At 43.2% G+C, this 24,639-nt stretch overlaps 1 protein-coding gene across 1 annotated transcript in view; it reads left to right on the top strand.

Annotated features, from left to right (window-relative positions):
* The window catches only part of B3GLCT (beta 3-glucosyltransferase), a 393,556-nt gene that overhangs the window by 219,183 nt on the left and 149,734 nt on the right, over positions 1–24,639 (top strand). Inside the window, exon 5 of the mRNA XM_066583040.1 lies at positions 1,473–1,549. Coding sequence (XP_066439137.1) covers positions 1,473–1,549 — 77 coding nt within the window. The remainder of the gene's footprint in view (positions 1–1,472; positions 1,550–24,639) is intronic.

Here is a 24,639-nt window from a genome sequence, read left to right as displayed (position 1 = left end):
GCAAATTCCTGCCAATCTACCTTTGATGACTAATGCTAAGGATAGCAAAGAAAAAATATTAAGCAGCACATAGGGTGTAAAACTTTCTTTACATCAACATTGATGTATCTTTATTGTATCCACATAAAAAGCGGCGCTTCGACCACCTATAGCGGTTTTTATCAAGCTACTTAAAGTACATTACATAAGACACACATTAATCACAGAACAATTAGACAAAACCTCCCACTCCCAGGTGTTCTTCGGGGTCGTCAGGCATAGGTGTCAGGTGCAGAAACTTGTACTCCAATAGCAACTCTTGAATTAATACACCGTCACTGTGTGTGTCATAGATCCAAGCAGCGTCTCAGCTCCTCAACTGCGCATGCGCGGGATTACGGAACCAACACGGGATCTCCTGTGTTAATGCACAATCCCTCTTCATCTATACTGGGCATGCGCAAACCAGCAGGTCTCACATGGTTACTTATTTGCACTGAGGTCCCCTCTTTTCTGTGAACCACAAATTTGATTTTTGGTCTGTCCGTTGTCTGATCTACAAATATAGCTCTAATAGACTTTGAAATAATCTTGCTTATTGACTACTCTGACATCGGTGCTGAAGAAACAAATTACTCACTCCCACATATCCTGGGTGAGGTTTTGTTTAGGACCACGTGATTATTTTATATCCGATAGTCCCCTTCCCAGGATCTCACATAGGAGCTGCCAATACAGAATGTCCGGGTGCTCCTATACTTTTCAAAGGGGAAAGAGTACAAAACTCTCAATTGTTCTCTAACAAAACCCCTCTATTGAGATTTTAAAGAAAACCAGTTTAGGATGGGGGGGAGATCTGTATCTAGATTTATGTTTGTTTGCCCTATAAGCCTTCTCAATTTAGTCTTAATATGTAGCAGATTTCTTATTGTGATTCTGCAGGATGATAATTCTGTCCACTCTTTGGACTGTCTAGTCTATCCTTTATACCACCTATTAGTTGGCTTAGTTTATGCCAAAATTGCACCAACATTTGGCTCAGCTTTTGGTGGAAAATTAGGGGAGATTTATAAAACTGTCTAAAACAAAAACTATCTTTGCTGCCCCAGGCAACCAATCACAGCTCGGCTTTCATTTCTCATTGTGCTATTGAAAAATGAAAGCTGCTCAGTGACAGATTGCTATGGCCAACAAAGACCATTCTTCTTTCCGTCTGTTTTAATAACTCTGCTCCATTGTCGCATTAAGGCCAAGCGCTTTTCATGAAGCGACGCCTCTTCGTAGAATAAATCATAACAAGTGTCTAAAACACATGATAAATGTGGTGTGAACCATCTAAAACCGTTTTCTGGCTCAATTTGTGCCAGAAAACTGTCTTATGTCCCATAGTAAATCTGCCCCCGTGTCTATTGGAGTGAGTTACACTAAAGTAATAGACCCTTCAGTGCTGACCTGCCTTGTATGGTAATATTTAATTTCCTTTTACTTTTCAGAAAGTACCCAACGTGCTGCTGCTTCATGAGGTCGCTGAAAACGAGGGTGCATGGACTGTTCTCCCTGTCATACCATAGTAAGTCCCACGTGAATGCCATTGACTACAGTCTATTATGTGTGTGGTACATTATTTACAGCATATAACAGCCACTGTCATTCTTGCTACTTTTATACCAAGTTTTTTGCTGCTGAAACCTGACAAATGGCTACCACATGACCTCTGTAGCCAATAGGTGGCGTCAGCGGTCACTTACTGTACTCCTGACATCACAGCCCCCCATCATCTGACTGGTGCTGCTAGGATTATGGCAAGTGATCACTGCAACCACTGATTGGCTCTAGCAGTTACATGGTAACCATTTCTTAACAAGGACCATAAGGTCTCAGGAGCTTTAGGGCTCATGTCCACCAGCGGGTTTGAATTGTGGAATCTGCACGGATGATCCGCAGTTCAAACCGCCCATATGGATGCATGGGCGTCTGCAGCTTAATTAAAGCATGCAGATTTGTTTTGCGGACCTTTTAATATACATGACACGGATTTGAATTCCACGCCGCATTTCAGTTTCCATGCCTGCTCCTTAGCAGACTGTCGGCAGCGTGTGAACAAGATTTTTGCAAATCTCATCCACTTTGCTGCTTAGTCTCAGGTTTAAAAGTGCTTGCGGAATTTCCATGCGGAAAGTCTACATGAAACTTCCATGGCAATTCCACCCCGTGTGAACCCAGCCTTAAAAACTGGATTTCTGTGGAAAAGTGCAGGTGAGGATTGCTTATTGAGGATTATGAGAATTTATTTGACTTTTCTAGAAACAGTGCCACTCTCTCTAGCAGGCTGTGTCTGGTATTGCAGCTCAGAAGTCTTCACTTGAATGTTTACAGGTATTAATAGTTAACTTTATGCCATATCAGGGGAAATATATCTACCCGGAGAAGCAGAATAGTTTAGGTCCTTTGTATTTAGCTGCATGCTGTGTCTTGTAATATTGAGTATCCTGCTGTAAGATAAGGCAAGAAAGGTTATTTTACTTTCAGTCTTACATTAGAAAATATAAGATGCTTCTAGTTCTTTGAAACACTGTGAAAGCCAACAGCCTGGCTGGAGATGATGATTTTGTTGCACTCCATCAATTGATACATTCAGAGGGTTTGCTGATTTGGTCGTGGATGCAGATAAATCACTTTGCATAAAATAACTTGTATCAGATTTGAATAGTAGAACTGACATGAAAAAGATAATGCTGAGAATAGTAAATATTTGGGGGGATTCTCGCTCTAGGAATCCCAAACATTCCTGAAAAAAAGCAATGGTGTTCAGGTGTAGAGTCACCTTAAAGGGGTTGTCCCGCGCCGAAACGGGTTTCTTTTTTTTCAATAGCCCCCCCCCCCCCCCCCCGTTCGGCGCGAGACAAACCCGATGCAGGCATAAAAAAAACAAACCGTCCAGTACTTACCCGAATCCCCGCGCTCCGGCAACTTCTGACTTACCTTGTGAAGATGGCCGCCGGGATCTTCACCCTCGGTGGACCGCAGGTCTTCTGTGCGGTCCATTGCCGATTCCAGCCTCCTGATTGGCTGGAATCGGCACACGTGACGGGGCGGAGCTACGAGGAGCCGCTCTCTGGCACGAGCGGCCCCATTCAGAAGGGAGAAGACCGGACTGCGCAAGCGCGTCTAATCGGGCGATTAGACGCTGAAGATTAGACGGCACCATGGAGACGGGGACGCCAGCAACGGAGCAGGTAAGTGAATAACTTCTGTATGGCTCATAATTAATGCACAATGTACATTACAAAGTGCATTAATATGGCCATACAGAAGTGTATACCCCAACTTTGTTTCGCGGGACAACCCCTTTAAGGCTACATTCACATGTACTGGATTTTTGAGAATGGAAAATCCACATGCAGCACGAGGATTTCGATGTAGATGTCATCCCCTCATCTGACAAGGTGAAATCAGCACTGGAAATCCACAGCATAAATTGACATGCTACAGTATGTATTTAAAATCCGCACCACAAGGCGATTTCTTTTCTTGAAACCGAATTCTTCTCACTGCTGGTACTGTAAAATGCTGCAGAATGTTCACTGCGTGTGAAGATGCCTTAAAGGGAACCTGTCACGTCCCCACAACACTACCAACTAAGGGACAGGTAGTTGCATGAGGTATTATATTCGCTTATGATCCAGTGGTGTCCCTCTCTGAAGTCGGCACAAAAACCGACTCTTTATGAAAGAGTGCGCACATGATGACGTAAGAAAGGTACGCTGCCGGATCGTGGGAGCCAGTGAGGATGTGACTAGTCCCCTTAAAAAAAAAATAGGTTGATACCATATGAATGTGATTTGTAGTATTTTTGTTTTTAGTTTTATGCTGCCTTAACCATAGCTGTATGTGTACCCTTGTTTTTTTTAAAAACCTGAAGCACCTGAGAGGAATTGGAATGGAATGAAACTCTCTCTGTGTGATTGTAACGTTGATATAAGTAAGTGATTATAATATTAGAGCAAAAGGGTAATTTATTATGAAAAACTGAACATATAAAGGGAGGCTCTGGTATCCTGTTGTACCGCCTCTATCTTGGATACAAGATGTGATACAGGCAGGCATAGAGGCTCTAGTACCCTGTTGTACCGCCTCTAGCTTGGATACAAGATGTGATACGGACGGGCATGGAGGCTCTAGTACCCTGTTGTACTGCCTCTAGCTTGGATACAACATGTGATATGGGCGGGCATGGAGGCTCTAGTACCCCGTTGCACCGGCTCTAGCTTGGATAAAAGATGTGATACGGGTGGGCATGGGGGCTTTAGTACCCTGTTATACCGCCTCTAGCTTGGGTACAAGTTGTGATACTGGCAGGCATGGAGGCTCTAGTAACCGGTTGTACTGCCTGTAGCTTGGATACAAGATGTGAAATGGGTGTGCATGGAGGCTCTAGTACCCTGTTGTACCACCTCTAGCTTGGATACAAGATGCTAAATGGGTGGGCATGGAGGCTCTAATACCCTGTTGTACCACGTCTAGCTTGGATAGAAGATGTGATACAGGCGGGTATGGAGGCTCTAGTACCCTGTTGTAACGCCTCTAGCTTGGACACAAGATGTGAAACGGTGGGCATGGAGGCTCTAGTACCTTGTTGAACTGCCTCTAGCTTGGATAGAAGATGTGATACAGGCTGGTATGGAGGCATATAGGTTTTGTATGGTTTCCTGCAGCATATCATTCCACATTTACTGTAACCGAGCCTCTAAATTGTGCAAACATGTAGGTTGTCGAAGTTATCACTGAGCTGTCATTGTCCCTCGTACCACTACTAGGGGTGACCGACTATTGTATGTGATGAACTACCCCTCTCCCCCAGACTATCACACCAGCAGTGCGGGCAGTGTGCTGCTCCACAGCAAAGGCAGGATTGAGGCTCCCCTAGGTCTCCAAACACAAACATGGCCATAGTCAATGCCCAAACTAAACTTAGATTAAGTACGGCCATGGACACTGCTGAAGACAACCCGGTTCCACAGTTTCATCGTTCATGACCTCTCTGAAAATGGAGTCGATAGTTGGTTGGTGCTAAAGGCAAGGCGTGTATTGGGCACTGTGAGACCAAATATCCTTCAGCCAAGCGCCTAAAAAAATTATTCAGAAAGACAGAGGGGTTTGTAATTATGGATGCCGGACAATTAAACACTTGAAGCTACTTGTCGAACGATCCTCTCAACTGGTGGTCTGTCGAGGGCTTTCAGAGCCCTGTCGCCTTGTGTGTCCTCACATATCCACTGATCCCAACACCTCCTAAAAGTGGTCAGAACGGCCCAGGTGGCGAGCAATTAATTGATACGACTATCCAGATTCTCGCATTGGAATAATTCTCCCCTCTTAAACTCTGTTAAGTAGCCAAAGTCTCTTTGATTGCATCGTAGAGGCGTCTAGTGGTCAACAAGCTTTGCACAAGTGGAAAAGAGGTCACTGCACACGAGTGGCCTCTTAGAGCCTTATTATAGGCCAAGGGTGGAACCAATTTTAGGGCATCAGGTGGCAAGACCATTCATCTAATCGCACCACAACTGTAACCATTTGCATATTTGCCTGAGATGTAACTGCATGCCGAGGTTGGCAGCAAAACTCCTCCTAGGTGCTTGACTATTTTTTGACAAAGAGTGTATTACCTAGATGCCGGGAATTGTAGAGTATAGCATGATACTGTATTATATACTGGATGTAAACTGTTCATTATTAAACAGTAAAAAACCAAAAGAGGCAATACTCGCCTCCCTTTTCCCCCTGTAAGCAGCACAACTGCTCCCATGGCTCTCCCGGTCTATGTTTGCAGTGGAAGTAGGGTACCTACCGAACTCCTAGCATCATGGCACCTGGGATATGAACACTAATGCCAGGAGAACAGACGGTGACGCTCTAATTGACTGCAGTAGCTACCTGACTTCTGCTGCAAACACAGACCTGGAGAGCTTAGTGTGCCGTAGCCGGCTTACTGGGAGGAGAAGAGGGGGTTCTATTTCTTTGTTTGTTGTTTTTGGTGATCACCAACTGTTTGAATTTTTTTTAATGAAATAGCCTCTTTAAGGACTTGATTGTGATGTTGCATTATATTGTGTGAGTATATATTTGTCGACTACACTAAACTTCGAGAGATCTTCCCTCTAAATTAGATTTTTGGGTTGTTGTCTGAAAGTGGTGTTGTGTAGTGAAAATGTGAACTGCTGGATATGGATATATATATATATATATATATATATATATATATATATATATATATATATATATATATATATATATATATATAATAATAATAATCCTTCTTTTGTACTTGTAGAATGTATGCAGAATAGTATATTTACCATAATAATCTGACATATTTCCTTTCCATAAGTCAAAAAAAGGTTCTGTAATATAAGAACAAGCAGCAGGCTTTCAATATCGTGTGCTGTTCTGCAAGTGCGGCTGCAAAACATGCTTCATTATACTTAAAAGCTCCCAGTACTTCTAAGTTGTAGACCAAATTCACTCACTTTAAACCGTTAGAGACTAATATGCCTTTTTAAGGTGGTGGCTTGGCTGACTACTGATAGCCAGACTGCTGCTCAAAAAATTACACAATTACCTCAGTGGGAGAATCAACATAGAAGCTCAAGTTGAGAAAATGCGCAATAGATTTTTTTTACCTAGTAGATATATGCACTCTAGTTGATTTTTTCCCCATACTGAGATTAGTTGTTTTTTTCTTTTCCTCCCCTACATACAAAGAGTGATAGACATGGATGGTGGCTATCCTTCAATAATTTAAATTTACATTTGCAGGGACCTTAAATGGGTCACACAAAAATTTCCCTCAGATGAAAGACCAGCAACTATTTTAAAGAATACAAGAGATTATCTCAGACTAAGTGTAATAATGATATCTCACTGGATATTAAATAGGTTGCTAGCCTGCTGGCAAATATACGCTTTTGTAATTCACTACAATATGGCAGCCTATATGAATTAACCAACATTCGTTCTCTGCTGTCTAATCAGGCTGCAGTCATTAGCTGCACTTCTAGCAGGAGAGGTTTGAGCTGGCAACCTCATCTTTCTGACAGGTAACCCTCTCAGATCAAACAGATATTGCACATGCTTAAGTCTCTCTATGCTGATCTGAATTCTCACATTTGGACTTTTCATCCCAAGAAAAAAATGGCGGTGGACTGATGGTGGACTCGTAGCAAAGCAACCGATGAGTACAGGTAAGATGAAAACAGTACCAGCTGCTGCCTTATTTACTACCAGTCCACCATCAGGGCTGTTGGTGCTTTCATCTTACCTGCAACTGTGTTGCATGATTGTTCCATCATTTTTAATGTTCGTGATTTGTTAATCAAGATCTAGATTTTTAGTGATGATCTAGATATTTATTGGAATTTTGCACGAAGCATTGTTGTACATAGAGGAAATCCCTGTTGTAGGATGTACTAAAAACAAAAATACAGGCAAACACTTGCCAATGTTCATACAAATGCAACGTTTATTTGTGTTTGTAGAAGAAAGAAGAACACTAGAGTAGCTCTTAAGGGGTTATCAAAGCAAAGTAAAGTACAATTCCCTGCAGGATACATAATCTCAGCATTGAAGCAATTACAGTTTTATATGCCGTTAAGAGAGTCAATCCACAAAGATCTTACTTTTGGCATAAAGCTTAATATTTTATGTGTTAAATATAATGGTAAAAACAAAGTGCCTGATAGACTTAAATTAGCAAACTGCATGGTGTCATTCAGAGCTGTAATCTAGTTTATGCAAAGTTTAAAGCCGTGCTACAATACAAAGTCTAATAGCTGTTCTAAGATGACAAGACAACTCGGGCTGCAGAAACGATTAGCCTCAACTACTTTTTTTTTTTAAAGTAAAACCTTACCTTTCTTCGTGGGTGTACACCTAGCTTTTCTCCTGCCTGAGTCAAACAGCAAATAATGCCCACTCCCCACAACTGCCCCCCCCCCCAAAAAAAAACAAAAACAAACCCATAAATAAATAAAAGAAACCAGAACATTTCTTTTCTGATGACAAAGAGAAAAAAATCAAAACTTTTTTACTCTGATCTCACCAGTCTGCACGGAACGATGGTGGCCAATGTCAAACTTTTGAGGAGGAGCTGCTTTCAGGCTCCTCCTGACTCAAATGTTAAACACGGTTCTTACCTGGGTGATTAAATTATAATTGTAAAATGCCAGTGCTGTAGCACAATAATAATCGTTAATACTAGAACAGTACATTATATAATCATAGCCCCAGAACCAAGCTCAATACATAAAGTACAGCACCAGGATCAAGATCAATACAGGGATAAACGATAAGGTCAGGTCAGCGCCCCTGCTATTTAATTTTGGACTTTCTAATACTACATGAACAATGGTAAAGTATGGTGGGAGTTGACAGATCATGTATGACAAGAATCACTCTACAGACCATACAGGACTGATCAGAGACAGCCAGTAGTAGAATAAGTAAGCAATAACATTTTGATTCACACATCTCTAATGAGCATTGTAGTTTACTTCTCCATCCAGTCCAGACCGACATGACAACTTCTCCTAGACACAAAACGTGCCTCTTCAGAGATTGCCACAAAGAGGTTTTTGGCTTTTTGCTTTATTCATATCAGCAATCCTCTATTAAGGTAAACTTTTAATAGTACCACAAAATTACAACTGTGTTACAACTCACAGCGCCCCCTGAGTAATGAATAACAAGCTACACTGTCCCCTTGTAGTAAATAAGGAGCCATACTGTCCCCCTTTACTAAAAAAAAGCCATACTGTCCCCCTGTAGTAATAAATAGCCAGAGCATCCCCCTATAGTAATATGTAGCTATGTTGTCCCCCTGTACTAATAAATAGCTATGCTGTCCCCCTGTACTAATTAATAGCCACACCGTCTCCCTGTAATGTGTAGCCATACTATCCCAACATCAACACAATCCAGAAAAGCTGCCATATTCTTTGGGCCAAAGCTCATTCAACACCGACTGAGACAAAATGGAAAACTGTTCTGCAGTCAGATGAATCAAAATTTGTAATTCTTTTTGTAAACCACGGATGCCGTGTTCTGCAGACTCAAGAGGAGAGGGACCATCAAACCTGTTATCAGCGCACAGTTTAAAAGCCTGCATCTCTAATGGTATTGGGTTGCATTAGTGCCTGTGGCATGGGCAGCTTACACATCTTGGAAGACACTATTAATGCTGAGCAGTATATAGAGGTTTTAGAACAACATATGCTCCCATCCATAAAATATCTCTTTCAGGAAAGGCCTTGCAAATTTCAGTAAGACAATTGTAAACCACATACTGCATCCATCACAGCAGCATGGCTTCACTGAAGAAGAGTCTGGATGCTGAACTGGTCGCCTGCAGTCCAGACCTGACAGCAATAGAAAACATTTGGCGTGTTAAAAAACGCAAAACCTGGCAAAGAGGACCCAGGACTGCTGATCAGCTAGAATCCTACATCAGACAAGAATGGGAAAAGATTCCTTTCCCGGACCTCCAGCAATTGGTCTCTTCACTTCCAGAAGAGCAGATGCTACACAATGATAGACATAGCCCTGCCGCAACTTAAGTGAGATATACTATTGCTGACAATTTCTAAAAGAGTTCCTTTTTTTAAAAAAAGGAAATGAAAAAATGCCTCAGTCAACCTTCTGATATTCTACTATGAATAAAAATAAGGTTGTGTGAGACTTGAAAATCACTGCATTCCTCTTCCTTCTACATTTATTTACATTTTACACATTGTCCCAATTTATTTGGAATTGAGGATCTAAATAGCCATATTGTCCCCCTGTAGTAATAGCCATATTGTCCCCCTGTAGTAATAGCCATATTGTCCCCCTGTAGTAATTTATAGCCATATTGTCCCCCTGTAGTAATTTATAGCCATATTGTCCCCCTGTAGTAATTTATAGCCATATTGTCCCCCTGTAGTAATATATAGCCATATTGTCCCCCTGTAGTAATATATAGCCATATTGTCCCCCTGTAGTAATATATAGCCATATTGTCCTCCTGTAGTAATATATAGCCATATTGTCCTCCTGTAGTAATATATAGCCATATTGTCCTCCTGTAATAGTATCCATAATGTTCCCAGTAACGGCCATAATGGCCCTGTAATAGCAGCCATATTGTCCTTCATAGTAAAAGAATAGTCACTCACCTCCCCCATGTTCCCACAGCACCTTCGGTCGGCCGCCAGGCCTTTTCTGTCCGACGTACTGCGGAGCGACACTGTGTCATCATTGATTCGCATAGAAGATGCGGGGTGGTTGTGCAGGGAGCCCAGCATGGCTTCTGGCATGGAACTGCCTATGTTAACTGTATCTACGTTTTTAAAGATGCTGATACAACTAATTTCTAATTCAGTCCGAGGTTCAGTGGACCGTACTGGCAGCTCACTGATTCCATGCAGCAGTCTGGCCCATTGGGAATATGCCCTTTTGGGATGATCATCAGTACGGGCCTGAATGCAGGTAGTGTAATTGCTGCCCCATGCATTTGGGAGGAGCTGCTGTTTAAGGCAGAGTACTCAACTTTCCTCATAGACAGGGCACTCCTACTTCTAAGTTCTGTTGAGTCTAGTTGGTGTATTGCAAAAGTCAGTTTCTTCAGTAATGGTAAGACCACCATGATGGACTGTCGGTATGAATGATCATAATATGGAATTCTATTTCACTTGCACCAAACATATGGGATGTGTGTGTTCCATACCATTGCCTGGCCTATAAAACTCCCTATGCTAACTTGAACCAGTGCTTCCCAATTCTAATCCTGAAAGCACCCCACCAGGTGATGTAATTACTGCCGGTGTCTCAGACATTGTCACTGGTGTTCTTACTATAGTATATACTGAAACCTGACCTGCTGGGGTCCCTTGAGGACTGGAGTTGGGAAACACTGCTCTAGACTTATTGTTTTGTCTTGTGTGAGGCTGGATAAACCTGTAGTTTACTTTGGAAGCTCTTAATGAATGATTGGCTCCTTTTTGGGGTTGGCATTCTGCTATTGGAGTTATTGTGACAAGGCTGTGGAAGGATTTACCTCTGTTTCTAGTCTGTCTCCATTTGTAGATATCGGTGCTGGTTGTGCCATTATCTTTGAGCCCCTAAGCTTTAATAGTTGAGCAAGCTGATAATGTGATATTATGATGATCTGTCTTTAGAAAGCAGTTTTCTAAGTGAACTATTACCTGAAATCATGTTTATTTGTAGCCAGTTCTATTTCTTTAGGCTTTCTGCATGATAAAACAACAATCAGACTTTCTTGCTCTATTATATAATGGTTCAGTTATGCATCAGATTACCATTATCCTTTACGACTTGCTGCTGTCATTGAGGAATTGTCTGGGTATTTTTCTGTCCTTTGTAGATGATGCGTGGGAATTCCTGTTCCTCTCAGCAATAGAGCAAACCTACAGTGTCCGACTAGAAACAAAGAAACAACATTTCCCAGTATAAACCGAGTGCAACAAAACTTACTGAAGTACATAGAAAAGAAGTATTATAGCCTTTTATATGGGTTGGGGTCAGGTCCACAATGCAATACCCACAAAGCAAAAATAAATTCAATTCTCTGTATTTGACCAGCTTTTTTTTTGCTCTAAATTAGACAACAACTATATGTCAGATTGACAGTGTAATATTGGTATGTCACCTGATACCGTCCTGCCAAAAGTTTTTGTACTAGAAATTGATAATCTAATATTGAAAATACAGTTTACAGAAATATTAAAGACTATTTTGGGACAAAATGTTGTCCTGAGACTGAAGGGGACATTTATATGACCTGCTGTTGGTTTTCTGTACTGATGTTCTGATCTACCGGTTTCAGTTATCCAATATGGTTGACCCCATCTTCAGGCTTCTTAATCCCCATAGTGCAATGGTAGTGGTAGACTACCCATGCACTATATCTGCTCTCTGACTGGCCAGCACTAATTACGTGAGCAGTGGTGGCCAATCAGAGAGTAGTGCACAGTTTTGATTAGTCGGCTAGAAAATTGCATTGGCCATCTTCAATGGCTAATAAAGAAGGATCCAAAGCTAGTAGATCTGAAGGGACATCGGTGGAGAAGAACAGCAGGTAATCTACTCCCTCTTCCAGTTCTGGTACTGGAGGGCCATTTAGAGACTAGAATCTTATAAGTTTTTTGGGGACAATTTCAGGTAAAGTTTTTGAGCAAAACCGAACCAGAACCATGATAAAATGAAAAGCTCCTGTGGTCTTGTCCCCTACCACTCTTATACAGGCCTACTGGTTTGTGTCACTATAGTCACAGAAGACAAATTCCACATAATCTTATACTGCACTTTTATGTTAAGAGACTTTTAAACTGCCCAATAACCCGGGATGAACATTTACCTGATCGTCAGGTCCTATAAAAGTCCCTTAGCAAACGACTGCAGGATGGCTTATTAACCAGCTGATCGTCTCATTTATGCAAGCATGCAAATGCTTACTACTTGGCTGCAAGTCTCCCCGTTGATCATTTATACAATTATTGGTCTGCATACAGCTATCATTGGTCCTCAATTAACCATTATTGGTCGGCACTTGTTATCACGGGCAGATGATCCGCTGTGTAATGGGACTCCTTGCTCCTCTTCCTCTGCTCCCTCTCCTATGAACCGTAGAAGGAGGAAGTTGTAAGAGAGTATTACATGACACTGACACAATGGTAGACATACTCTTTGATGGGGTTTATTTTAATGCGGGTGTCTTCACCCTAGTTGTGCGCTAATAAATGTCTTCCTTGTAAACATTTTATACAGCTTTTAAGATTTCGATGATGAACAGTCCTAAAGCTCACAAGTCTTTTCAATACTTGTTCTGGGTGCTCTTGACTTGTTACAATAGATCTCAGTCACTTACTAAAGAGTGTTATTACTGTGAATGCATGCGGTGAATGACAGTTAACATTGAGTGAGAACGTTCTAAGAGTTTGCAAGTGGAAACGGTACTCCGGGTTGGCTGTGACAGGTGCTAGTAGCATTGGGATAATGCTGATAGATGATGACTGGGATTGAGAAGTTGTCATCACAGCTGTTGGAGTTTGTTCAAACTTCTAACCAGGTGGAGAGGAAACCAAGGACTTCTCTCATAGGCATATTTTTAATGGGCATAAAATAAGATATAGATTTGTAGAAACAGATGAGTTTATGCAATTTTATCAAAATGTCCACTGATAACTTCATATTTACAAGATAAAGGGATAGTGCTCTCTGCCATCTAACACACAAAGTAGACATATGCATATAATGGCCGGAACAGGGTGACTCGGGACTCTAGCGGCCTGCCCCTGTGACTTGAGGTGGACCCATTTGCTTTTAACGCTACCGATAATAAGTGAGTTTTTGCAAAAATAAGATAAATATTTGCTGTAGTTAACATGTCCACTTTGTGTGTTATATGCCAGGGGGCTTTAATATGCATAATATTTGTAACAGTACTCCTTTAAGGTAGCCCCTTGGCCGGTAAACTACTAGCCTGGCAGATAATTTACTCTAGAGGCTGGTGCCGGTATTATTTTTTACCGCCCATATTAATTTGCTTTGCATTATAGAGGCAGCAGATTTGTGCCCATGTATTTCAATTTGGTAGGAAAGGCTAACTAACTTTGGCCTTGGCATGGCTGATTTAATTATATCGCTTGTAGCATTTAACCCCATAAGTTATGACCATTTTCACACTGAATTTGGGGTGTATTGTATCCCAAGATACCAAGTCCACAAGATATCTGCTTTTCGTATATTTTAAAAACATCCCGAATTTAAAAATTGATGGGCAATCCTTCGGATAAGCTATCATCTAATTGGTGGGTCAGCTGATTGAAGAGGCGCTTCATTTGCATATAATCCTATTAGTACTCAGAAAATCTGCCTCGCTGTGTTCTATTTGAGATTTTGGCAGTTTTTTTACTTTACACTAATTTATGATGCGTGTTGGATACTTTTGGACATTTTTTTTTGTTTTGGAACGTGCAACAAAGATGTGTGGCTTAGTGGAAAGTTGGATAGCCTAAATGCGATATTGTGCACCAAAAGTTTTGGCATAAAATAGGCCCACTGGATAGTATAAAGTAGAGTAGACCGTCTAAAGATACACCCGCTTTTATAATGGCATGAGCCACTGTGATAAATCGGGTGCATTTAGGACTAAGTTTACACTGTCGAATTATTACAGTATTGGTAAGCATTAAAAAAAAGTATGGCATTTCGAGTATGAACAGGATCGTACTCTTAATTTTAAGGTTGTAGCGGCTGCAGCGATCAGGCCCCCGGTGATCAGATCTTGAGGGCCTATTCTGAGGCTAGGCAATCAATTGTTAAAGCCTAGGCAACCCCTTTAATAGGAAATATGCGTCTTTGTTCAAACAGGGCAACCTGTGTTGCTTAAGATATGTTCACACGTAGCGGTTTTTGGTGCCAATTTGCAGCAAAATTCATGTTAAAATTAGAGATGAGTGAGCATACTCCCTAAGGCAAACTACTCGTGCGAGTACCTGCCCGCTCGTCTCTAAAGTTTCAGGTGCCGACGGGGGAGAGCGGGGAGGAATGGGGGAGAGATCTCTCTCTCTCTCCCCCCCGCTCCTCCCTGCTCACTCCCGCAACTCACCACTCTTCCCCGCCGGCACCCGAATCTTTAGAGACGAGCGGGCAGGTACTCGCATAAGGCACTACTCGCTCGAGTAGTTTGCCTTAGCGAGTATGCTCGCTCATCTCTAGTTAAAATCCATACGTTTTGTTCAGATTTTGACATGGATTTTGCTGTGGAGCCTTTCAATTGAAGGGGAGGATTCCGCTGTGCATTATCATCTATATACAGACCAATAGTGTGGTTTTTTACATGGATTTTGATGCAGACTTTCTACTGCACAAATTCCGCAGCAATTCGGCTATGTATGAATGTACCCTATGGATTTATTTAATCGAATGGGACTATTGGCATGCGTACCTGCAACCGAAGTCCAAGGCTCAGTTTCAGGGTTTCTGCCACATAGTCTTTCACATCTGTGTTGGATTTTTCCACATTAAAAAAAAATAAATCCGTAGTGTGAACATAGCCTTAAGGGCCGGCCTGCTTTTTAGCCTAAATGATTATTAATTTTTTCATATTTGCATTCCAGGCGCCATATCCTTTTTATATTTATGTTGAGGTAGCTGTATGAGGGTTTATTTTTTGTGGGGTGACTTGAATTATTTAAAGCAACCCTCCAGTTACAGAGGAAAATCTTGTCTTGGGACCAGAGGAGAAGGGGTTTTGTTACCTGCAGCTGTTCTTTGTCTTTTCTCTGATCTGCCAGGTTCAAGTTCTATTATTGGCCGTCCAAGATGGCCAATACAATCTTAAAACTACCTATTCCCCAAAGTGCATTGATTAGTGTTAGACTGCCTATGCAGTATATCTGCTCTCTTGATTGGCTAGTAGGGATCACATGATCAGCACTGGCCAATAAGTGAGCAGTGCATAGTTTGCATTAGATAATTAGAAAATTACTGCAGCCATCTTGAACAGCCAAAAACCAAACCTGAAACTGGTGAATCGGAGGGACAGCACAGAAAAACTTTAGGTAATATACCCCCAGTCCCTCTGTCAGGGAAATTTCTGCGTACAGCACCAATCAGGCCCACCCCAATGCTCCGCTGCCGGTGGTAAAGAAGAGACACCACACACGGAGGTCTGGTATAGTTCCTCACACGGGGACATAACTGCGCCCTTTATTACAGATTACATGGGATCTTATACCCTTTGGTCTCATCACTAGGAATAGGTGATGGGCTCATTGGCTCAAATTCACCGCATAACCATATATGGGAAGTCCGGATTTCCGGCTGAGACACTGATGATTATATACGTAGTTGAACAGTCGTTCTCTAGATATGGCGCTTCTGGGAAAACAGCCAAGCACACGGCCTTCGTGTCTGGTTCTGGACACATCTCTCTCAGCCTTGCAAACTTTTGGAATATCTGATGTAAGGCGACATATACGTTTTTCTCATTTTAACTATGAATAGAACTTGCATACAGGTATAAAAGCATAAAAAACATATGGCAATATATACATATACCCTCACACCTCCTGTTCCAGGACAGAATTTTGTCACAAAACTCGTGAGTTACTTTAATGTTACTGCTTATATTTATTTAGTTATTTTCTAGAACGGGGGCTGTAGTTTTACGATTTCGGTTTTGTTTCTGTGGCGCTCATTTTCTGGTATTTATAACCAAGTGTGTGTATGTGTGTGTGTGTGTATATATATATATATATATATATATATATATATATATATATATATATATATATTCATTCATTCATTTTTATTCCTTAGTTTTTAAAACTTAGTTATGCAAGAAGAGTAGAAGTCTACGTTACCTTTATTTTGGGGTACATACTGCACTATTCATCCCAGCATAGAGGGCGGTCTTCTAACAGAGCTCTGATGGAAGTGTCAATGACTGTATACAGCACCATATTTAACCCTCTTGACTAAAACCACCCCATGTCACATTTATATTATGCCACCAGTTATCTGAAAACAATATAGAATGACTACCCTGTATGTACTCCTGGGGAGTTAGAATGGAGGTACAGTATTATAAATGAGCATGCAGAGGTATAAAGTCTAATAACACTCGTCAACAAATCCTAGCACGTAAAACGATCGCTATGAATTGGATGGCTATAGGACCACCCTCAACTACACAGTGGATCCAGCTAGTGAATACCATAATCCCATACGAAAAAATTATATTTCAAAATAGAGGCTGCCCGAGCAAACACCAGAAAATTTGGGGCCCATGGCTTGACGCCCACTCTATATTATCCACTGAATAATCAGAATACCCTTTAAATAACACGACCAGCATAGACTGTTTCAGTTTAACAAGTTCTGTTTTATTTTAAATACCAAACAAAAAATCATGGTTGCAATCATCAACCCTAACAGTTACAAAATATATCTCCTCTGGTTATCTTTAAAGGGGTTGTCCCGCGAAAGCAAGTGGGGTTATACACTTCTGTATGGCCATATTAATGCACTTTGTAATATACATTGTGCATTAATTATGAGCCATACAGAAGTTATTCACTTACCTGTTCCGTTGCTGGCGTCCTCGTCTCCATGGTGCCGTCTAATTTCAGCGTCTAATTTCCCGATTAGACGCGCTTGCGCAGTCCGGTCTTCTCCCTTCTGAATGGGGCCGCTCGTGCCGGAGAGCTGCTCCTCGTAGCTCCGCCCCGTCACGTGTGCCGATTCCAGCCAATCAGGAGGCTGGAATCGGCAATGGAACGCACAGAGCCCACGGTGCACCATGGGAGAAGACCTGCGGTCCACCGTGGGTGAAGATCCCAGCGGCCATCTTAGCAAGGTAAGTAAGAAGTCGCCGCAGCGCGGGGATTCGGGTAAGTACTATCCGGTTTTTCTTTTTTACCCCTGCATCGGGTTTGTCTCGCGCCGAACGGGGGGCCTATTGAAAAAAAAAAAAACCCGTTTCGGCGCGGGACAACCCCTTTAACATAAGCAAAAACTATTACTTTAAACTTTAAAACGTGTTTATACGGTGGATTATTCTAAGTTAACATCCATCTGAAAATACGATACATAACAATATAAAGAGCTTAAACCTTTCACCTGTGTAATCATAATATTAAAAACCAGAAGATACAGGTCAAGGAAGAAATCTCGTATTGCAATCGTTTGATTCTCTCAATAACAATAGATATGTTGCACTGTTCCTTTTTATTTTTTCTTTTGTATTGATCATTAATGTAACAGTTATGATATACACGTTGAATGACTTATTCTCATTAACCATTCTCCTTTCCTTTCTGTACCGTACAAACTTTTGTGACAAATAAAACAAAGTTTAAAAAAAAAAAAATCAAAAACAGTTTTCTGTATCTGGTTTGGAAACAGGTTGATGCAACTAATTTTGGGGTGCTGAATTCAGTTGAAGAATCCGATTCTCTCTATCACGTCACATTTCTGAGATACACAGCACTATTACATAGACAATAATACAGTATTGCCAAATAGTGTCTGGTTTTAAATACAAACAGAAATAAAACGCAGAACTCAGTAATGTTTTTCTGGTAATGTATTTGTGAATGAAACTCAAAAAATACCGATATGCTGAGGTAAGAATGAAGCAGTACAGATAGGCTCATGTCGGTAACCTTCCGGCTCAACTACATTGTTCGGCCATCTAGTGGCTATTTTTAGAATTTCATCCACTGTGTATTACATTCAAATAAAGAGTTTAGCTTAGTCACTTATTTAATTTTATATAAATAATTCATCAGAAAATGAGCACTAACGCAAAAACCCTTTTTTTAAAAATTGAAAACATCTAAATTACATGAAAACCTTACGTGATACATCATTTCTAATGGTAAATTCGGATTCTACACCCACAAATCCATAAGAATTGATATATCACACACCAGATGCAAAAATACTGTTGAGCAGTGCAATAGGTGGCTGCTGCTCATGGGCACAAAACTTAATTCAGAATCCTATTAATGCCGAGAACATACATAATAGTCAATGTTCTGCAGAAGTCATGTAAAAGCATTAGTGTTTGTTATATTAATATGCTTGACCTTATACTGCGTTTATCTATTCATGAAGCCACACGTATTGTCTGAGGCAGGAAGCAATCCTTGTGTGAATGCCACTCCAAATTGCTTGTAAACATATTTAAGTGATACAAGGTTCCAATAACTATAGAGTAGATGGAGCGTTTGAAGTGTTTATATGTTTCCTTATATTCAATTTAGGCTACATATGATATTATTTCTTCTCAGCACTTTAGCAGTTTAATGAATGTAACACTTAAAGGAGATGTCTCGAGGAAGCAGTTAAATTTTTTTTTTGCCCAGTCCCCCCCATTAAGTACACATTACTAATTACCCCTGTAAATGACATTTCTAGCTGGTTCGTACTTACCGTTCCAGCGTTTCAGCAACTTATAAAAGTTTCCTCAAGATGGCCGCCGGCTCTTTCCCCGTCGCTCGCTGCAGCCCGACGTGCGCGCTCCCGAGACGCCGCCAGCTGTGTCTCCATGGCAACCGGACGCATCGCAGCCGCCGACCAGACGCCCCGCAGCCGCCGACCAGACGCCCACCGCCAGGCAGCAGGTAACCGGCGCTAGCCCCCGGCTCCCCAGCGCTAGACCCTCAGCCCAGGTGAAGGCCCCGGAGCCCAGCGCTAGTTCCCCCGGCCTAGCGGCAGCCCCCCCCCCGGCCTAGCGACAGCCCCCCCATCGCAGCGGCAGCCCCCCCCGGCCTAGCGACAGCCCCTCCATCGCAGCGACAGCCCCCCCGGCCTAGCGCTAGTTCCCCCATCACAGCGGCAGCCCCCCCGGCGCAGCGACAGCCCCCCCCCCGGCCTAGCGCTAGTTCCCCCATCACAGCGGCAGCCCCCCCCGGCGCAGCGACAGCCCCCCCGGCGCAGCGACAGCCCCCCCCGGCCTAGCGCTAGTTCCCCCATCACAGCGGCAGCCCCCCCCGGCGCAGTGACAGCCCCCCCGGCGCAGCGACAGCCCCCCCCCCGGCCTAGCGCTAGTTCCCCCATCACAGCGGCAGCCCCCCCCGGCGCAGCGACAGCCCCCCCGGCGCAGCGACAGCCCCCCCCCGGCCTAGCGCTAGTTCCCCCATCACAGCGGCAGCCCCCCCGGCGCAGCGACAGCCCCCCCCGGCCTAGCGCTAGTTCCCCCATCACAGCGGCAGCCCCCCCCCGGCGCAGCGACAGCCCCCCCCGGCGCAGCCCGGCGCAGCGGCAGCCCCCCCCCCCCCACAAATCACTTACCTGGGACGCTTCTCGGGGCTGCTGGGCTGGGCTGGGCTTCTCCGCTGGGCAGCTCCAGTTTCTGCACCTTCCTCTAACAGAGGAAGGTACAGAATGGCCGCTGCAGCGCGCTCCCGAGCAGTGACAGCTCGTCTGCGCATGCGCAGAAGAGCTGTAGCGGGGAGCACACTGAAGCGGCTCGTGCTGAATGGAGAAGACCGGACTGCGCAAGCGCGTCTAAAAAAGCAAGCTGCCAGCGAATTTAGACGGAACCATGGAGACGAGGACGCTAGCAACGGAGCAGGTAAGTGGAATAACTTCTGTATGGCTCATATTTAATGCACAATGTACATTACAAAGTGCATTAATATGGCCATACGGAAGTGTATAACCCCACTTGGTTTCGCGAGGCCACCCCTTTAAACTCCCTAATGAGATAGAAAGGCGGGGTGGGTGAGCGCCTCAATCCTGCCTTTGCTGTGGAGCAGCACACTGCCCCCTGCTGGAGTGATGGTCTGGAGGACATATGACTGTCGGTTCCCCCTAGTGGTGGCACAAGGGACAATGACAGCTCAGCGATACGTTCAGCACATCCTGCAGCCACATGTGTTCCTCCCATGGCGGCTTCCAAGAGGCAGCAGGATAATGCTCGGCCGCACACACAAGGGGGTCACAGGAATATAAAATTTGCCTCCATCTTTTGATCACGATAACTTTTTTTAGTTTTCCATTGATGCAACTGTATGAAGGCTTGTTTTCGTAGGACGACTTGTGATTTCTATTGGTATCGTTTTGGATTACATTTCAATTGCTTTTTATTGCATTCTTTTTCCTGAAGATGGAATGACCAAAAAAAGCACAATTTTGGTGTTGTCTTTTTAGTAAGTCAGATTTTCATGGACGCAGCAATACCAAGTATTTTTTATTTATTTATTTTATGGTAGCTATGTGAAAATTGAAACTTTATATTTTCTCTTTTTTTTTTTTAATTAAAAAAAACTTTCACTTATTTTTCATATACATGTGTGTGTAAATAAATGCAAAAATGCATGGCAGCTGTAGGAGCCTTCAGAAGGCAGACTCCTGTAATATATGGAGCAGTCTCGGCTCCGTACAATGCTGAGCCCACTCCATATAATTTCCATGCACATGTCGCCAAGAGTTAGAGGTTGTCAATTTTTTTGTTTTTTGTTGTTTGTTTTTTCTTTCCTGAGACAATTTCTACACAGTGACTTTGGATTGAAGTCGGTGAGTCTTACTACTTATTTTTTATCACTTGGACAACATTTAGGGTGGGTTCACACAGGGCGGATTCCCGTCGGAAATCTCGTGGTTTGGCCGCAGCAAAAACTGCGAGATTTCAGCCGGGAGAACCGCCGCGGTTTAAGCCGCGGTGGCTTTGAAGCGGCTCGGCCGCATGCTTTTCCGTTGCGGCCGGCGCTCCCATAGAGGCGACGTAAATGAACAAAAAAGAAAAGGTAAACAGACATGCTCAATCTTTGGAAACCGCGGCTGCGGCGGCCGCAGCCGCGGTTTCAGCCGGATTTACCGCAGCGGATTGGCCGTCCCGTGTGGACGAGGTTTCTGAGAAATCTCATCCACATAGCTGGCTAATCCCAAGATTAGCGGCCGCGGGCGGTTTTGCCGCGGGCTGATCTGCTGCGGCAAAACCGCGGCAAATCCGCCCTGTGTGAACCCAGCCTTAGGCTACATTGTGGCTTTGTGTGCATCACAGGTCATGTGACCAAAGATCTCAGTGTGGCTCTGTGATCTTGCAGTGTAATAGAATTCAATGCATTCAGGTTTTCACCCAAAAGTTGTTCTGACCCGCAGATTGCATTTTTTTCCCCTGCAACCTGCAGGTCATGATTGTAGCAACTAGTGAATCACAATGTGACTGCATGGAGTTGCATTACATTGCGAGATCACAGGCTGCACTGTTCTCTTTAGCCACATAACCTGTGTTAAAGCCAAATCACAGTCCAGTGATTGGCTGCATTTCATTCTTAACATCTGTACTATTGAAGTGATTGGCAGTGCAGTAGCTCTTTTCTACAGTATAGTGCGGTACTACATGTCCTGTACTGCTCTTTACAGGATGAGCTGCTCCTTAGGACATCAGGTGAGGGCAGCTTCATTTTGTTCTTTTGTTACACTGTGTGTTCGGAACAGAACTCTAAAGGAGCTCCTGTTTTTAACATAGAAAGTGAGTTACAGCTTCCGGCAGCTATTAATGACATTTATATGTAAGGTCTTACTTTATCTGTATGGGTTATTTGCTAATTTTTCTTAATTGTCAATGCAAAACAAGAAAAAAAGTAAGATTTAAGGGGATTTGGAACCAGTTACTAATTTTCCATAGAGCTAGTGTTTCTAGTTACAATATTCTCAACTCTGGAGTCCCAGAGCCAATTAATACTGTTTCACTGTATAATACCGCTGTACATGGGCGTAGCTAAAGGCTGATGGGCCTGGGTACAAAAGTTTATGTTGGGACCCCCCAACTTCTCTAAACCCCTTAATGCAGAGGTGTAACTTGAAGCTCCTGGGCCCCAATGCAAAATCTGTAACAGGGCCCCCAACTATAATGCTTTATTCATAGTACTGGGCTTCCTATATGAAGAAGAGAGGCCTTATGGGCCCCCTAAGGCTCCTGGGCTCGCATGCAACTGCATCCCCTGCATCCTCTATAGTTATGCCAGTGCCGCTGTATTTAGATGGTAGTCTACCACAAACTGCTTATATGCACAATGTCTATCAGGTTGTGGGGCATAGTTGCTAACTGCCTGCTAAAATAGAGTGACTCTTGGTCCAGACGGCACAGAAACCAGTAGGAGTCGGAGAGGGAGGGAGAAGCTGAGAGGGTGGATATTTTTTCTAACCCAGTGAAAGGAACATGACAGCAGGCCTGGACTCATAGGAGCGTCTATAAGCGATGAGCCGCATGGCGGTACATTTAGTGAGGTGACTTGGAAAGGCAGAGTACAGTCTAACATTTGAGAACTGTGCTGGTCACTGGCTGGGAGTGGGAAGGAGGAGCGCGTTGCTGATGGTTATACTTTCTCTGTGACGTATAGAGATAGCATGGGTGGACATCTATGGGTTGGTATATCCATAGCATATAGTAATGAGAAGAACATGGGTAAGGGGTCGTGTGTGTGTGTGAGAACGTATCCAATAAAGGAAAGCAGAAACCTTCATCCTTCTCTTTACTAGGGTATATGCTGTGAATGTACCCACCCATAAACTTGCATCTATTCATTTTTTGCCTGGCTGTCTGTAGTTTAGTGCTGCTATCAGATTTTAGTTTTTTAAACTAAGTTATGGGGCTCAAAGTTGAGAGAATGGGAAGTCCAGGAAGGTATCTTTCATACTTACCCGGGCCTTTTTTTCCAGTTCTGTGTCTCCATGAAGTGAGCGCACACCAGCAGCTTGACTCTTTCTTCACACGCATCTCCATGGGCTCCTTGTTGCAGCGTAATCCATGTGCGTGTTTTGTACATGGAATACGCTGTACCAATCTGCCGTAGGCTCCTGTGCTGCCGATCACGCACATTGTAAGTGTGTGCAATAGAGATCGCAACCAGTTCTACCTTATTGAGTTCTATCTTGGCGCTTATTACACGTGTATACATGCCAAGATAGTCCATGGTAATCGGCGGCCCGCAATAAGGACGTCATTTCAGTGCGTACTTGCGTGTCGCACAGCTGTCATAGGCTGGCGACACGCTGCGAATTACGCTTGTTGGCAGCCACTCTATGGAGATACGCGTACAGAAAAGAGTAGAGCTGCTGGCAGTAGAGCGCCAGAACTGAGGGACAGCATAAGTATGAAAGATACCTCCCTGGACTCCCTGTTTCCTTACCTTTTGAGCCCCAGAACTTAGTTTATGGAGCTCAAAAGTGATGGGAGTGTCCCTTTACAGGTAACCTGTCACCAGGTTCATGTTGTCCGAACCACAGGCAGCATGAACCTGGGGCTGGAACTTACATTTCTGAACTAGACCTGTTAATCTGAAATGCTGTAGCATTTTAAAATAGACTTACTTTGAAGATTGATACGGAATGGAGCCCAGAGTCATAGGGATGGGGCCATACTAGGTTCTCCCTGTCTTCATCCCTTAGACTGACTGATCTCTCTTTATATGCAAGCAGGAAGAGTGCAGCGAGGCCCCTCCTTCTTGACTCCAGGCTCCATGCTTTGGACAAAGTGTACCTGGTGGTAACAGGATACCTTTAACTCCATTTAATTTTGGGATCTTTGTGTTTCAAGGGCATTATTTTTAGAGGTGTTTTGAGCTTATGACATGGAGGTGTAGTCTTTACAAAGGGGCAGAGCACGTGTCCATAAAAATTTGGGCCACCTGTGAATTTTCATTTAGTTTTACAAAAAAAAAATTGCTGAGGAGGTTGAGCCAGGGCTCAAAGTGATGCGCTGATTTTGCCGACAAAAGCCATGGCCAACCAGCTTTTTAATGTATTACAGGATGGCCATTCACATGAATAGCTGTCCTATGATTGCAAGGACTGCACGCGGTCTGCCGAGATGAGTGCCGCTCTTACAGAGCTCCTTTCCATTCTGGCCATAGATGAGGGTCTCAAGCAGGGATTTAGAATAAACTTACTTTGTTTATTCTTGTTCTGGGCACCCCACTAGACAAACTGGAGCAAGGTCAAAGAAGTTACCAAGAGCGGTCTGCAAATCATGTCCTATGAGGAACGGTTAAAAGATGTAGGAATGTTTAGCTTGCAAAAAAGAAGGCTGAGAGGAGACTTAATAGCTGCCTACAAATATCTGAAGGGCTGTCACAGTGCAGAGGGATC

Source organism: Eleutherodactylus coqui, chromosome 1 (genome assembly GCF_035609145.1).
Source record: "Eleutherodactylus coqui strain aEleCoq1 chromosome 1, aEleCoq1.hap1, whole genome shotgun sequence".
Taxonomy (NCBI): Eukaryota; Metazoa; Chordata; class Amphibia; order Anura; family Eleutherodactylidae; genus Eleutherodactylus; species Eleutherodactylus coqui.
Note: the sequence above shows the minus strand (reverse complement) of the source record. Positions and strands in the feature narration are given on the sequence as shown.